The sequence below is a fragment of the Columba livia genome, chromosome 3, assembly GCF_036013475.1.
Source record: "Columba livia isolate bColLiv1 breed racing homer chromosome 3, bColLiv1.pat.W.v2, whole genome shotgun sequence".
NCBI classification, from domain to species: Eukaryota; Metazoa; Chordata; class Aves; order Columbiformes; family Columbidae; genus Columba; species Columba livia.
In genome coordinates, this window is record NC_088604.1 from 34,719,152 (window position 1) to 34,737,020 (window position 17,869).

Genomic DNA, 17,869 nt, shown 5'->3' on the forward strand with positions numbered 1-17,869 from the left:
TCACCTATGTTCCATCGCCTGTGTTTTGCATCATCAAACTGCTGCCTCAAGACGAGGAAGTCTATGACATCTGGCATATCATGGTACCTAATTACAACAGAACACACAACTATTAAGAGATAAAACAGCAAAAGCACAAAGTAAAGCACTAAAATAAAAATTATTATTTCAAACTCAACACCTCAAAAGCAAAGTCACGATATTAATGGTATCTTTTAACTTTCAACATCACATTCCTGCAAGAAATTCCCTAATTTGAATATAATATTTCTTTCCTTACTTCATGGTGAATGATCCTCCAGTTAGTTTACCCGTATCAGGGTCAAGAAAAGCCAGTTTAAGACAGCAGAGAGTAGGCAAGCCCACTTCATACTTAATCCCAACTATTTTCATCAGCTCTTGCTCCTGGAAGAAACAGAATGTTACGTACCACCACTGAGGTTAGGAACACTATAACAACTTCCTGAAACATGAAAATATGAGCATACTGAAACGACGAGACTTCTGCCAGAACCATCAAAATCAAGTATCTGAACTTTAGTCTTTCAAAACAAGCTATTATTTCACAACATAACTTGTTTGAAAAATACTTTGCTATGAAGTGTAACCATCTCATCTGCCCAAACAGATGCAAAAAAGTACAGTTTAAGGTCTGATAGCATTTGACTATTTATTAAGATAACTTTTCCTCCTTATCTCGAAATACTATGAGCATGACATTAGAAACATCTGTATTAAGGATATTTTTTCAGTTAGTTTCCAAACTGTTTTTAAGATACAAAGAAAAATGAAAAAGAAGTCATACCCGTAATTCCATTTTATGCCACGGCTGTTTCTTGGGATTAATACTATATATTTTGTTCTTCTTAGCCATTACAACATACGCTTCATGACCTTGTCGGAAATAGTAGACCTAAAAGTGAAATGTGACAGTTATCTAAAAGACTCTGAGGAGCTGAAATGCTGGTCTATCACTGCCATACAATGTTTGTACTTTCTGTTTTATCATCAACTTTTTTTCCACTATTTTTCTGCAAGACTTACAGGTTCTCAAAAAATTAAGTGATAGAAAACTAAAGCAGGTATCATAGAAACATTTACAGAAAAATAGGAAAGATTCAGAACACTATTTTCCCTTTGAGCAAAATATCCTAAATTACACGTGAGAAAAAAATGAAATCAGTAACAAAAGCATCTATTTATCATTGTACTATAGAACAATTCAATGACAGGAACATGAAGTCCACTAATCCATCCAGTTATTTATCACTGTAGAACAGCCCTGCGATGACAATCAAGTATCACTAAATTCATTATCAGGCTAATTATGTCTTCTTGGAACAAGAAATATATCCTAGAAGAAAAATTCAGCTGTTTGTTATTGTTCTGCTAAGATTTTGGTGTTTGCTTCTGTAACAGTGAACAAACAGCCCAACAAAGACATGAACAAACTGAAAATAGACATTTCAAGTGCTTACTAAATTGCTTTTCAAATCCTTCCACTATAAATGTCCATGGTTCAGACAACCAGAGCCTATTATTTTACTGAGATCCTGTCATATATGACACCATGTGGATGAATGTTTTCATTATAAACCATCACAGTAATGAAGCACTAAGCTGAAAACCTTAAACATATTCAAGGAATGTATCTGAAATGCAAAACAGAGGTTCCTCAAATTAATTAGAACAAATATCTGATGAACAACTGTATCTTCTCAGTGAGGGTGCCAGAGCACTGGAACAGGCTGCCCAGGGGGGTTGTGGAGTCTCCTTCCCTGGAGACATTCAAAACCCGCCTGGACACCTTCCTGTGCGACCTCATTTAGGTGTTCTTGCTCCAGCAGGGGGATTGGACTGGATGATCTTTTGAGATCCCTTCCAATCCCAAACATACTGTGATACTGTGATTCCAAGTACAATGCATTCCAAATTAAAAACAAACAAAAAAACAAAAACAAAAAAGCACACATAAACACACACAAAAACAAACAAACAAAAACCAAAACAAAACAAAACCAAACCCACCACACCTCTGAAAGTGCCCCACACCATAAACACAGGATTTTTATCAAATAGGAACAGGGAATAATGGCTTAAATGTAAACATATAACACAACAAAAAAAGCAGAGTGAAAAGCCCTCAGTAAGTTTTAAACTACATTTATACAAATAAATACACTAATATTTGTATTGCCATGTGCTTTCCAAAATTGTTGTATCACAAAACACTGCAAACAAGTGTCTGTCAAGTTTCTACATTAACAGTTACTGAACTTCCTTAATATCACATGGTGCTTTTTTTTTTTTTTTTTAATGGAGAAGGACTCAGTACAATTTTTTAAACTCTTGTTTTTCGGAGTATTCTATGAGCACAATATCCTTGTGGGGAACAAACACACAGTAGTTACAGAGGGCATGAAAGCAGCGAGAATCTCCTGTGCCCTGTCAGAATCCAACTGGCAGGAAAAGGAATCAGGGCTACTGAGAGACAGATCTAAAATAATGCCAATTTCAATTACACTTTCAACATTGTGACAAGTGTTCCCTGTACCTTCCAGTAAAAATCCACTTAGTGGCACAGGCTACAAACAATTCCTCCTACACTTACCGCTTCTGCTAAACCTCTACCTGAAAATTCAACCCACTGTTTACAGAAGTGACACATTTTTATTTTGTAAATGGCTCTAAGTATTACATCCTCTGTCAGAAGAACAAATTAGAAAGATATCTGTGACAAAATAATTTATGCCTTTTTCCTGGAAATTCTATTTTTAATCTTGATAAATTCCTTCTTCTGCATGTTTATGTACCCAGACAAAATGGTTCTTTATTGTGTTGATGGCCGAATCCTCTAGTGAATATGCACTGTATTTCAATAACCAGACAGGGAAATTCAGTCCCACCTCTCTGATGTGTTTCCACTGTTCCTCAAGACACATGACAAAGGTCTGTAAATGGCAATATTCAGAAAGGGAAAAAGGATGGTATGTGCTATTCTTACGCACCGAGTTTAACTAAGTATAGCCCTGCTGTTTTTTTGTTTCTTGTTTGTACAGCTGCAAGAGAACAAATCTGAAATATCTCTCCTCCCAAGTTTTGTAAAACATACCAACTATCCACCATAATGTTCAAAGGCCACATGAAACCTCTTCTCATTCTATTTCTCTAATTAAAGTGATCTTTTATTTCTGTGGATCTCAAAAGTAACTTTCCAGATAAACAGCTTCTTTTCACATCTCAAGCAAATCTAGGGAGGGTGAGCATCAGAGATGGAGTTTTAGACAGAGCTGTTTTATTACAAATGTACTGTCCAGTGGTGCAACTACTCCTGCTTTCTAGGCACAAGACAGGAAGTTTCCTGTCCACCAATACAAAGCATTTTTCAGCAAAAGGATGCAGTCTAGTTAGATACTCTCAGTATACACTGCACAAGCTGTTCAGCAGGTGCCACAAACCAAACACAAGGGTTTATCTTACTAAACCGTTACGATGTTAAAGTTTTCTGAGTAATAGGGTACAGATAAATCCTTGGCTGCTTCACTGTATCCAGATGGTATCAGGCACCAAAAATATTTATTCGGACTTGATCTTTTGAACAGCAGCCTCCAAAACATGCTTGCTGGAGGGCATAAATACATAAGCATTTTCTCCAGTTGCACCTCTCAACTTGAAGCGTTCCTTTCCTCTCTTACTGGCAATGCTGATTTAATTTCTGCATAGCTGTCCTGTGAAGTGCATTAATGAAGTGATCCAGTAAAAACAGAACTGCTAGCACAAGCAACCTCTGCTCCTGATTCCATTTCTAAGGTGGTGCCTACAAGCAGCTCTAGCTCAGGACCGAAGTTAATCGAATTTGCCACCACGTCAAATATTTCTCCAACTGCATTCTGAAGGTGTGAGCTGTACAAGAACTCTGTTCAGCACCTCAGAAATGCACTGCTACCTGAAGAACCAATGCACGACACATTACAGCACAAGCCAGCTATTTCCTCTTATATTAACCTGAGGGGATTTTAGGAAACACGCACAGACTCTGATTTTCAAGATTGCCTTCTATCTGATACTACTTAGTCATACAATTCACTGTAATGTTCACATGCTATACTTTCCACAGTAAAAACTAGTGGGTGTCCCTTTGCTACTGTATTTTATCTGGGCCATGTTTACAAAGTCTTTACAGTCTAATTCATCTAAAAATACATATATACAAAACTTCTGCGGTTTTCTGTTGTAAGAGACCAGCACAAATTTTCTGATATCAGAAACATCAGTGAAAAGGACAATATCAGTTTTAATTCAGAATAAATGAATTAAAAACCATGAACCAACCAAACCAAACATACACCTTCCCCCCAAGAGGTTTATTTCCTAGTTTTTACTTCCAGTCCTAAACTGACGTTTTCCAAGCAACTTAAATTCCTATTTGATTTTTCACCTCTTCTTCAGCATACAAGAAGCTCCACAACTAAGGACTAGTTTCACTAAGTAAAGCATCTCATACAGCTTGTATACACCTGTCATAAAGAAATCAACACACTGAACACAGTATGAGAAGGAATATTACCTCAACAGCATGCAATAAAAAACAATCAAAGAAACACTATACAGAATATTTTTTAAAGTATGAGAAAGACTAAAGGAAGCAAAAGCAAGTTTTAGCCAGATCAAAGAATGTTTTGAAGAAAATCCAAAATATTCCAATAAGTCGTCTCTGGAAAAAATGCAGAGATTAATATAAAAAAGGCTAAAACAAAGCTGAAAGAAGCAAGAACACAGAGGAAAAAAAAAACTACAATACCTCATCCCCCATCTGTGGCACAAATGGGCACCGACGAGGAACAGTGTCTGTAATCCATGCTGATGGCAGCCATTCTTCCAGTGTCAAACCATTTTCTGCCAGAACTCCTACAGCCAGCCTCTGAAGAAAATGCACACAGAAAATTTATATAAATAAACTAACAATTGGGGAACCTTTTTATTTTAAGAAATGTTCTATTAAAATCAACTGCTATTTCTTAAGTATATTTAATGTAAAAAGAAAATCATTGCCAGTGTGAAAATAAATCTTACTTAACAGCTTACAACATCACCAAGACCAAAAACATTAATAATCTGAAAAACTAAGCGTGTTTTTTTTAGTTTGTTGGGTTTTAGAATCATATAATCATTTCAGTTAGAAGAGACCCTCAGGACCATCGAGTCCAGCCATAACCTAACCTAACTCTAGCACTAACCATGTCTGTAAGAACCTCGTCTAAATGCCTTTTAAACACCTCCAGGGATGGTGACTCTGCCACTTCCATGGGCAGCCTGTTCCAACACCTGACAACCCTTTCCAGGAAGAATATTTTCCTAATATCCAATCTAAACCTCCCTGGCGCACTTTGAGGCCATTTCCTTCTGTCCTATCACTTGCTACTTGGGAGAAGAGACCAACACCCTCCATGCTACAACCTCCCTTCAGGTAGTTGTAGACAGCGATAAGGTCTCCCTTCAGTCTCCTTTTCTCCAGGCTAAACAGCCCCAGTTCCCTCAACTGCTCCTCATCAGATTTGTGCTCCAGACCCTTCATGAGCTTTCTCATCCTCCTCTGCACTCTCTCTAGTATTTCAATGTCCTTCTTATGATAAGTGGACCAAAAGTGAACACAGCATTCAATGTGTGGCCTCACCAGTGCCAGGTACAGTGGCACAATCACTTCTCTAGTCCTGCTGGCCACACTATTCCTGATACAAGCCAGGATGTTGTTGGCCTTTTCGACCACCTGGGCACGCTGCTGGCTCATCTTCAGCCGGCTGTCAATCAACACCCCCAGATCCTTTTCTGCCAGGCAGCTTTCCAGCCACTCTTCCCTGAGCATGTAGCACTGCCTCGGGTTGTTATGACCCAAGTGCAGTGGTCGTGTTGGGGCTCTTCTAACAAAGCCTGAATTTATTGACACTCCAGTAACTACACCTCATGCCCAAAAAGATAAAACTGAAACATGCCATTCTCTAACTAAATTCATAGAGTAGTCTTGGCCCATAAGACATTACAACCATAGAGCTGTCTCCAATTACAGAACAGTGCAAAATGAGGAAGATATTTACAAACATAAACAGAGGTAAAGCATGTGGCAATGATCCCAAATGGGTACATCCCCATGACCTACTTGCTTTTTTACTATAATGTGCTGTGGAATTACATTTTCAGATGTTATATCCACATAACATATTTCCAAGTAACGAAGCTCACTGCAGTTGCAGGTCCTGGGTGCACACTGCAGGTCCGTATCTAATAGGCCAGAAAATGCAGGTTTTTGTACAAACGTCCAAGCAAGGTTGCTTTGAAATTATTCACATCATCTTGTGCACATACAGAAAGCAACCTTGGACAGTTGTACAGAAATCTACTATATATAGTCACTGATAGAAGACTCCGCACCCCAGCCTGCTAATGGGACCCTCCAAGTGTGACTCCATTACACTAATTCAAATATGGTTTCACCAGGATGGGAACGGCTTTGAGTGCAGCCCTGGAGCACTGGTGGGTAGCACAGGAAAAAGCATACACACAGCCAAAAACAAACAAAATCAAACCAGAACCTCTCCATTGCAATAAATCACTAACGTAGAAGCACCTTGTAGATCTTCAGATTCAAGCAGCTCTGTCTCAGGAAAAACTGATGCAGTGCACCAAAGCAAAGCTGGTCTAGGTCATTGGTAAATTGTGGGAAGGTAACAAGAAATAGCCAGAAAATCTTCCCTTGTTATAATTTCACACATTAATCACCAGTTTAAGACCCTCTGGAAGCCAAGCCTGAACTCAATCATCAGGAAGAGACTAGTCTCAGTGAATTTGTCTAATCATTTCTGAAACTCTACTACATCTTCAGTAATTAGTTCCACAACTTCATTACATGCTCAGGTTGTTTGGGGTTTTTGTTTGCTTTCAGGGGGTGGAAGTGGAATGAGGAAAGGGCTCTTTTTTTGAGTTTCATGTCTGTCATTGGGTGTTACATCTGACTGTAGCAAAATAAGGAACAAAATAATTCATTTCTTCATTTCTAAACCATTCATAGTTTTATTAAAGCTTTTTATTGTATCTCCTCCAAACTCTCTCCCTTTTAAGAGTCAGCCTCTTTGTGTCTGTCCTTAACAAAAAAAAATATTTGGTACCCTTTGATCTTCCTGGGTGCTCCTTTCTTGCCTTTCTTCACTGCTGTATCAGTTTTTAGATTGATTTCTAGTGGACGGGGATTAGAAATGGATGCACCATCAAGATCTCGACAGTCCAATTTCTCAGATTCTGTGCCTGGCTACAAAGATGGTCAAACTTCTTTCCTCAATGGAAAGTCCTAATTTGATTCAAGGTTCAGGAATCAGGAAGAACCTTCTGTCAGAGCAAGGGCTGTGAGCTCTCTGCCCAGTAAGGAGGTAGAGTCTCTGCCACGAGGAACTTCAAAAACAAGCATCTGTCAGGAATGACAGATACAATTAATTCTACCTAGGGGGACAAGGAAGAGGGATGGTTTTCTGGTATTCCTATCAGCCTAATATTTCCTTGTGATTCAAGAAAGGAGCCAGACATCTTTAAAAATATGAAATACATAAGTCTTACATTTGTTGAATCAAAAACCTCCTGCAATCTCAATAACTGGGACCAAAGCAGATACAAAATTCCCAAAAACACTCAGGTCAGCTTCAATTTAAGTGGAAATAGTTGGCTGTCAGCCAGTACTATATTTTATAATAAAAAGCTAAACTAGCTTTTGACCATTGGAAAAACAAAAACAAAACAAACCCACACCATCTGTTTTCCTGATCTCATACCTTCTTCTGGTTTCAGACTGTGTAAATATCAAGATACTATTAGAATTGACACTACAACAAATGACTGTGTACAATCAACAGAAAGTACCCTAATTGAAGAGTAAAGACATGCCTAACATCCTGCATGCTGTACCCAGGATCCACAGTAAAGCTGATATTATGCCCACCTGCATATTGAAACAGCTGTTTTGTCACTCTACCTTCTAATGAGGAACAAAATATTGAAATAATGATCTTAAGGAATGCTGAGGACTCCTAATCTTATAAATACACAAAATACAGTTATTTAGTTACTTAGATGATACAGTTTGGTTCCTTGGGTATAGCAAAAGAGCAGCTATGAGCTTATGAAAGCAATTAGCATCTACCAGATAGATTATTCTTGGTCTCTGTAAAAAAAAGAATGAAGAAACCAAGTTTTCTGATCTAACACTTAACTAAAAACAAAACAACCCTCTCCAAAACAACAATACATTGAAAATAACAAAAATGACTGAAAATTTCCATGTACTGGTCTAAACTGGAATGACAAGGTTATATTAGAAAGCAAACAAAACACAGACAAAACCCTGATGAAGTTAAATTCCCCAGGAAGGAAGCACCGTGGCAAGCATAATGCAAATATCACACATCATGGAACAAACTGATAGGGAAAAAAAAAGACGACATAATTGTGCAGACATAAAAGAAATTGCAGTACAGCTCAAAAAATACAGGCACATGTTATACCAATACTCAATACATCCATAGAACAGAAGTTTCTTGGTCCGAGAAAAATGGCATTAAGAATATTATAAGTGTCACTTAAGTGAAACACATCAAATTTAGAAACTGTATCATTACAGTGATCTATCATTTGACTTAGAAGAGTCGGTAATTATCATTTGTTATGAGTGAAAGTTATGTGTTTTCAAATGAGACAATGTGAAGTTATAACTGAATCATTCATCTAATTATTTTTAAGACAGCAGGAGTGAGCATCCTGTAATATACAAAGAACCTCTAACCTTTTGTTTTCTCTCTTTGGGTTTCCTCTTCTTTGGTGATGTTGATGGTCCATCTTTCTCCTCAATGCCCTTTTTCCTTTCCTTTTTAATTTGTTTCTTTTGTTTTTCAGGTCCTTCTTCATCCTCTGAACTACTTTCTGCTTTCTTTGTTTTAATTTTAGGAATTTTCTTTGGTGGTTGCAAGTTGATTCCTGCATCTGCCGTCCAGTCAGAATAATCACTGGAGTAGTCACTGCATATGACAGATTATAGTTAACTGTCTAGATAACTAAAATACTTTAATAGTTAAAACCAGTGCCTAAACCCCTAAATTCTCTCTACAAATTAAATGGTACTAAACCAAAAGCCTTGAGACCGTCTTGCAAGAAGCTTAACTTAACTATAGCATCACTATAAGTAAATCCACTGTTTACTTGGTGGTCAGTTCAAGATGATACATGTTAAAGTCGGGATACTGTTCTCTGGACTTCTGGCTATGAATAGCTTTGAACAAAAGTTATAAAAAAAAAATCTGCTAAAGAAGAAACAAAGAATGTGTGGAAGCTACTTCAATCTCTGCCCTCTGACTTCAAGCCAAGGGTCAGCACAGGCAGTCACACAACTCTGACAGTCATAGGAAACTGCTATCACATGCCTGAAGTGTGCCTGTGCTTGCAAAGAATTACCCTTCTGCAAAACCAACCAGAAACAATTCTGCTTCTGACAAACAAGGATGACACCTTCCCTAAATTTCAGTTAGTAATACAGCTGAAAACTGAATCCATAAAGTTTTAAGCCCTTTTTAATATTTTCTTCTAAATGTGCTCAAGTTTAAGTCATTGCTCATTAACTGGTTACAGACAAAATTACTTAAAATTTATCAGCAGGCCTTCTCTCTGTAAGGTATAATGTCACTTACCTAGAACTGCCGTCACTGTGCCATGCTCTTTCATCATCTTCTGACGTTCCACCACTGGCAACAACAACCTCCCCTTCCTAACAAGAACGGGTGGTGCACAAGAGGAGGCAAGGGAAAAGAAAACATATTCTTTGGAACTCAAAAATTTATAATACATGACAATATGTCTAGGACTCTTCTAGGCTTTAAATGTATTATATATTATTTCAGTTTGCAGATAGTTACTTTAATTTAATGGACTTAATTAAATGAAAATGCCTATGCCTGGACACACACAGTGTAAAGCAACATTTTTTTAACATATAGCCAGTGGATATCTCAGTGCTTCTAAATCTCCATTTTAAAATGTTAGCTTACCTTTTTGAAAATTATTTCCTGTTCTTTTGATGTAGTATTTCCATGTCTTCTCAATATGAAACAAAAACCTAGCACAAACTTTATCTACTTGTATTACTAATTTCTCCCCTGTAGCTAAAAAAGCACAAAATGTTTGAGGCCGGAGACGACCTTGGGAAGTCGTATTATCCCATCTCCTCGTTCAATCTGAGACACGCTGATTAGGCTTACAAATATAGGGAAGATTCAACATTGCACTTTGAAAAATGCCCTTACAAATTAGTATTTCTCTCTTCTGTCAATTACTTTTTAGGCAAAGCTAAACACATACAACAGCATGTGAGGACCTAATTCGACACCACTTTTTAAACAGAGAAAATGCACAGTTAAGTTAGCTGAGTTTCCACTAGAAACAATGTTTAATTAACTGAAGCAGGATCTTAAAGAGCAGAAATGGAACAAAGTTTGGCTCATGAATAAGGATCTTACATCTGAGGAACTGTGTCCGTTTTCTAACTCTTCAGCAGGCCTTGCAGTTTCTTCTACTGCGTATCTTGTGCGGTAGGTGTGCTGATTAGCTTGCTGTTTTCTGGAGTCGCTAGTGTCTAGTAAATGTTCATGAGAATGGTTCTGCGAAGACACAAAAGTCAAAAAGTATACATTTTATTAATACATAGCATTTTCTTTAATAATAGTATTCCAGGAGGCAACTTTTACAGTAACAAAAAGATACAGGTTTCAACATCACAAAATTCAAAACAGGCCACAAGTCCAAAACTAAAGAGCTGCTGAAGAAAACAATTCATATGCATAGTTGAATATTAGCACTAAGTAGTTCAGTATATTATGGAAATAATTAAAGTTTCTTCCCCAATAAAGACAAAAATTTTCTGTTCTAATTATTAAAACTCCTCATTCTTCACACGGTACATACCAGTTAACTACTGATATGCTGCTAAGAGCTTGTAGCTCAAAATTACACTAAAAACAGCCATCAGAGGAAAGGGGACTCTTACAGAGAATTCCAGAGTGTGTTATTTTGCAATTGAGGGGTCAGATCTGTTAGAAGAGAGGCCCATATAGTAATACATCCCTTAGCATATACGGATGACTGTTAGAAGTAAAGGCCTTTAAATAAGTGCAGTGATGCACGGAAAAGTTCAAATGGATGAGTCAGTTGGAAGGAATCTTAGTTCTTACGAAGCTTAGAAGAATGAAATAAGGTTATAATTAAGAAACACTTTACATCCCAGCATAAAGAGATTTTTTTTTCCTCCTGTAAAACATACATAATGCAAACACTTGCTCTCGACACGAAGTGTGTAATCTTGCATTAGTCCCCCAACCCCCAGCAAAAAATCAAGAGCTACAATCTCAGTTTCAAGAGTTTTGAACTTTTTTTTTGGCATGCTTATTCAAACTTCAGCTGAGCTCAGACCAAATAACAGTTTCCAGACAGATTCCTAGATGCCACAAAATAAGGTACACTTCCCCGGCGCTCTCTTTCTTGCACAAAGGAAGCCTCAGATACCTGTTAGGTGCTGATATGGTTGAAAAAAAACAGACCCAGAGATAAAGCAAGCAGAACCAAAGCAAACCACAGAAAAGTACTCTTATTACCAAAGCCTTCTAGTAGGGAAGACTGCTTGTATCTATTACTCTCATTTTGTTTTTGTTTTTGTTTTTTTCCTGTGAAAAGAGAGAGAGTATCTTTCCTGTCATGTATGATCAAAGTTGGTTCATGAGGTTAAATTTTCTCATTGAGGAAAAGACCACCACACTTTTTTGTGAAAACTAAAACTTGGCTAAGCAGCAGTAACTAAGATTTGGTTTTCTTTAGCCACAACAATTTTCCTTAAAATGAAGAACTCTGGCAGGCAGAGCTTTTCTCCTACCCTTCCTGCCAGAAGATACACGTTTTTCAGGTGTGACTGCAACAGTTCAGTAGAGTAGGCCAGCATGCCAATCTGTACAGTTGCATCACAGTTTTCACCGAAGCACACGGAATCAACACAACCTGCTTTATGTTCTGTTCAGTGAGCACTGTGTTTCTGTTTTTCTGTCTGGTGAATTCTAGTTGGGGAAGCTACCACTGGCAGCACAGCTACCAGAGACACTTCTGATGGGACTGCTCAGCAACCGCTATTTTAACACTGCCCAAGGCTTTTGAGACCTGGGACATTCCTTCTCCTGGATTCAAACTAGCAGCACATGATCTCCTCAAGCTGCTCTGACCTAACCCAGAACAGCTCAGAGGCAGCCCTAAGACCAAGCCCATCACACAGCCTGCTGTCCCTCAGCGTTCTGGGGTTGCTCACCTCTCATCAAGCTCTCAAGATTCATTGCTGGAGTAGAGAGGTCACAAAAGCTAGTGTTACAGCAACGTGCTTCTGCTGCTGAATCGTGACGTGTTTTAAAGCCCATCTGCCTCTTACCATCATGAAACATGGACAACAGGACAGAATCACATAAGCCCAATGAAACAAATTAGTCAAGTATCCTGTACAATAAGAAGGATGTATTTTGCAGAGCTTCATTACAGCCAGACTGTAATGCTCATCTTTGCTTTAGAAACATAGTCCTAAAAATCTACATCCCCTTTCTATTCAGAGGTGAGATTTCTCTCAAATAGGCATTATAAATATAGCTTTTCCATGCTTATACTAGAACTATGGATCCTTGGAAAACTGAATTGCTGTGCATTACTCCTTGGTTTTGGGAAGAGTTCTTCTCTTTTGGTAGTTCAAAGCTTGAGGAAAAAAAAGAAAGTATCCCACACCCCACAAACCATCCAAAATATCATTCCTTTATGGAAGTAACGTTACTGTATAAATACTGTGCCATAGTGATGCCAAAGGGTAACAAACTGCTGTGGGAAATGCAATGCCAAAACCAGAATGGAGAAAAAAAAATAAAAGGTAAAACAAAACCAGAACCACAGGTAGTCATCCAGAAGTAACAGAATGACTGAAGTTTGAAGGGACTTCTGGATGTCACCTTGCCCAACCACACTACCCAAAGCAGGACCAGAAAAGGGACCACAAGGTATACAGCTTCCACATCTTACAAAAAAAAAAATGTATTTTAACAGCACTCTTATTTAATATAGCTTTGCCAAAATCTGATGAGAAGCTGCAGGTCAGACAAATCTTTATTTACTTGGGGGAAACTGGGGTCGGGGGGGGAAGGGGGTGTGTTTCAAGTGTGAATGTTTGACTAAAAAGATAAAGTATTACAGGCTTCTTCTGACAACAGAATATACCACCAAAATTTTCAACAACAACCGAGGAAGCACAGTTAATGGTCTTTGCCCCCAGCCCCATATATATCCTAAAGAAACAGATTAAAATTGGACTCTCAACTTTAACAGAAGGCTTGGAAATAAAGCCAGGATAACTTAGGATTTGATGCTCAATCATCAGTCTCTCTCAATACCCTCTGGTGAACAGTCATACATGCTGACAAGTACCTTGTATCACATCCAAGGTTTCCAGTCAATATCAGAGCACATCTATAAATACACTAGAAATTAGAGCTGCTGTCAGAACAGTTTTTCTGTGAAATACAAATGACGGCTTTCCCTGTATTTGAGAGGGATAGATACACAAACATGTCACCTGGGCAGTGCTGAGGGTCTTTGTAACACCATTTGTGAAAGCCACCGTGAAAACGCAGCGGTGCCTTGACAACTCAGACCACTGCATTTTACTGTCCCTACAACCCTGCCTGTACCAGGAAGCACAGCTTTGCTGCGCTTTCACACAGGGTGCAGCAATTTTGGAAAGCTTTGGCTGTAGCAATTACATAGTATTTCCTCACCAGCAGTATCTATTCTTTATACGAAATCAGATCCTCCTTCCTTAAGACAAAAGGAATTAGCCTCTATAGAAAGTTTAACAGGGGCAAGGCACAAGTGTATGTCCAGTATCAGAAGCCCAACACTAAATAGATGCTCACAGCCTCTTTAAGACAAAGAAAAGAATCTTCGGCTTTTTTGTCTGCATATGCTTTTCACAACACTACATTTGAAATGCTATGCTGAAAAATATCAATTTCTGAAGCAGCATACATAACTGTTTTCATTCTTGACTAGAAATGCTCTTTGAATTCTTCAACCCAATATTTATCTCTGCACTTAAATGTGCCCTTATTGAATTTCAGTTCTTTTTTCTGGAGAGGGATACTTTTGCATTAGCCAGGTTGATAATATACACTTTCATCCATGTTTAACATTCTTGAGTGATCATGAGCTCTCCGCAGGCGATAAATACAAAAAATCCCCCATACTGTTAGGGTATAAAGCAGTTTTAATTTCACAGAAGGGTGAGGCTGGAAGGGAGCTCTGGAGGTCATCTTGCCCAACCCCCTGCTCAAGCAGGGCCACCTAGAGCCGGTTGTCCAGGAGCACGTCCACACAACACCTGAGTATCTCCAAAGGTGGAGACTTCACAGCCTCTCTGAGCAGCCTGTGCCAGTGCTCAGTCTCCCTCACAGTGAAGTAATTCCTGATGTTCAGGCAAAACCTTCCTCATTTCAGCAGTTCGTGGCCACTGTCTCCTGTCTTGCATTTCCTCCTTAGCCAAAGAGCATCCTTCCACATCCCCCTCAAGTCTAGATGGGTGCTTGTAATTACTTAGTTTTCACTCTTACCACATCACATATGTGTAAGAAATGTTCCAAAAGCAGTGAAGATAATGGACACTAAGTGCTTATCTATTGGGGCGTAGATTATTTACCTCTTAACATCTTGCTGATTTACCTGGAAGTTGTGTTTAAACAACATGGTAAGTGGAAAAATACCTACTTTTGAGGAACATAACTAAGCAAAACAACACACACATTTCTCCTTACTGGTTCCTGTTAGCTTACAATAGTCACGTGCACCTGTAATAGAGGCCTTTGCTTACTTTCGTCCACCCATAACTATCTTCAATCTTAATTCTTTGAAATTTCTCCTTATAACATCCACTTAATGGTAATAAGAAATATTTCCAGTTTTGTCATTTTTTTTTTTTACTAACACACACGCACCACATCAACCCTCTAGTGTACAGAAATTTCATGCTCTTTAGTAATTATTCAAATGCTCTGTAATCCCAGTAGTTTAATGAAGTAATACTCTAATGACTTGGACCAGGAACATTTACCTAAGCATGTTATTTATGTCACTTCTCATCTTCGGCATGGTCCTAAAGATATATATATATATATATGTGTGTGTATATATATATATATATATATGTATGTATATAAGCGTTTTTGTTTAATAATAATCAGAGAAAATCCTATTCTTCACCAATGACTTTGAAAGTCAAACTGAGTTCTTCATTCCATACGCAGATCAGTGATTCTAAATACTATTCAGGTCAAAATACCCAACAGGTTCTCCCACACAACTCCATTAGTCCCTCAAGCAATCACATACAAACACTTCTCAGCACGACCTATGTCTAAGAAATGTGGCATTTTAAACTTCAAATAGCAGAATACTTATGTGATTTCCATTAAGCTGCAGATATTGTTAAAGAAGAAAGACTGATCTATAATTCTGTACTACTTTTAACACACTCTATAATGACCCTGGACTAAAAATTAGTAATAGGACTTTGGAATCTTGTCAAAAAGTAATTACAGCTGCTCTGTGTTCTTCCTTATTGACCTACACTTTAGCTTGTAATCCAAAATGCCAACATTTGTTCCTGCCCTCCTTTTCATTTTACTTTGTATTTTTGACTCCTTTCGGTTCAAAGGGAACAGAAGAAAATATTATTTTATAATTATTATATGAACATAACTGGTAAATTTCAAAAGCTGGGAGAAAAATTAGTATTTCCTACTAGTATGAATATAAATAAATTTGCATATGAGGACAGTGTTTTAATACAAGCCCTGTTTACTCTGTTCCCAGACCAGCTGACAGTACTGTAGAATGACACTGTTCCTAGAATTCCTGACACTGTAATTCTTAGGTCTATAGATTACTGGAAGATAACTATTTCCCCTGTATTTTGTTTTAGGTGTTCCCCATCTCCTCTACATCATAACTTCTCTCATTAAACCCTTAAGAATTCACTATGCAACACAAAAGGACTGTACTCTTGCATTACTACTGTAATATACATTACACAGTATCAGTATCAAAACCTACTGCATGCATTCACAGAAAAGATTTACACAGTACTTTCCAGTTCTATCTTCAGTCTAACACAGCTTCTATTTAAAGCCACACAGTCACTGTAAAGAACAGCAACAGAAGAGCTGCTATAATTTATTAATTTATATTAAAAAAAAAAAAACATAACACTTAAAATATCACACATATCAGGTTTTGGAGTGCAGTCAGTCTTGCTTCTCTTACCAGGTGTTTGATTTTAGTATGGACACTACCAAAACTGACAATTCCAATTCACCATTCCTGTTGTTCAGATATTACTGAGAAAAAGTGTTGCTCATGCCAACCATAAGCAACAACAACAATCACTAAAAACTGAGCAGTTTATTTAACTGGGAGACTCAATCACATGAGATCAAGTTTCATTTTCTTTTTGCAAATTTGCTTATTTAAAGCCCATGTGATACCTACTAATTTCTGAATACCTCAGATTTATCACAAGTGATATGAATTACTGTACTCCTCAGCAACCCAAGTCCTGCAAAAAGGGACACATCTAATGCAGAATAAACTATAGAAGAATATGTCATTTTTATCCCGAGTTGCCACTAAAAAATATCCTGTAAGGTTTAAGAAGGATTTATTTAAGTGTTCTGAAACTGTTACTGAATTCAGGAATAATTCTTATATGGAAAATTTACTGACATACTCAAGTGCAGAGACCAGGGCTGTCTGCTTTTTGCTGTATTTCCTCAGGACAAAGGTGGGAAGTGACTAAAGGATTTTCCAGGTTCTCTCTCCCGCACATTCTGGGCATCAGAACCCAGACCACAGACCCTCCAGGGACTGACACAAAAGAAAGATGCACTCTTTTGGGTAAATGTAGGAAACTGAAGCAAGACCTTCCCAAGCTATTTTTTGCTCTGTAGGATTTTAAGGACATAAATATGGCGCTCAAAATGATCCAGTGATGTCTTTAAAGTCTGGAGACTAAAAAATTTCTCCTCTGAGAAAAGATTTGCAAAAACATGAAATAAAGGTAATTGCTGAAACCAAAATGCCTAACCAACTAGCCTACTCTGCTATTTTTATGTCCTAGTGATATAATAGGAAAACTGTAACCCAATTAGAAATTTAATGGTAAGATGGTAGGAATTCACATTGTCAGGAAGGATCTTTTGACTAGGCTGTAGCTGAAGAAAAAAAAAAAAAAAAAGAAAAAACCCACAACCCTGAGCAGTGTAATTGTTTAATTAAACTAAAAGTCTATAATTCAGCACCAAAACACATCCCTGCAAGAAATATCTTTGTAAACTTCTGAATTTGCGAGGCCCATTTGCTATTATTTCTGAGAGAAAAATAGGAGTTACCAAGATTTCTGATGCCCTGATATATAATTAATGAGCCCTGCCATGGCCACCTCCAAAACCCTAAGTGGCACAGAGCTTCTTCCTTCTCTGTACAATAACTGCAGATACAATGAAAAAATATTCCTTCACTTTGTCCTGGGCAAACACAGTGTTGGTGACTGCAGCATTGAAATTAGCATATCAATACCATTTCTTAGGACAGCAATGCACACAATTCTAATACAAGGAAGAAACTGAAGACAAAATTAGGAAATTTAGTGAAGAAATTAAAAATGATTAGGGGACTGTTTGGGAGTGGGGAAGTGTTCATCTCACTTCTTTCGAAAGCTTTC

At 37.8% G+C, this 17,869-nt stretch overlaps 1 protein-coding gene across 4 annotated transcripts in view; it reads right to left on the reverse strand.

Moving 5' to 3' along the window:
• Positions 1–17,869, reverse strand: part of PHIP (pleckstrin homology domain interacting protein) — a 122,024-nt gene that overhangs the window by 27,331 nt on the left and 76,824 nt on the right. For all 4 annotated transcript variants that reach the window (XM_065056362.1, XM_065056361.1, XM_013368413.3 and 1 more), the window contains 7 exons: positions 10,545–10,685; positions 9,720–9,796; positions 8,822–9,053; positions 4,802–4,921; positions 806–913; positions 281–405; positions 5–87 (listed from right to left, as the gene is read on the reverse strand). In XM_065056362.1, coding sequence (XP_064912434.1) covers positions 5–87; positions 281–405; positions 806–913; positions 4,802–4,921; positions 8,822–9,053; positions 9,720–9,796; positions 10,545–10,685 — 886 coding nt within the window. The remainder of the gene's footprint in view (positions 1–4; positions 88–280; positions 406–805; positions 914–4,801; positions 4,922–8,821; positions 9,054–9,719; positions 9,797–10,544; positions 10,686–17,869) is intronic.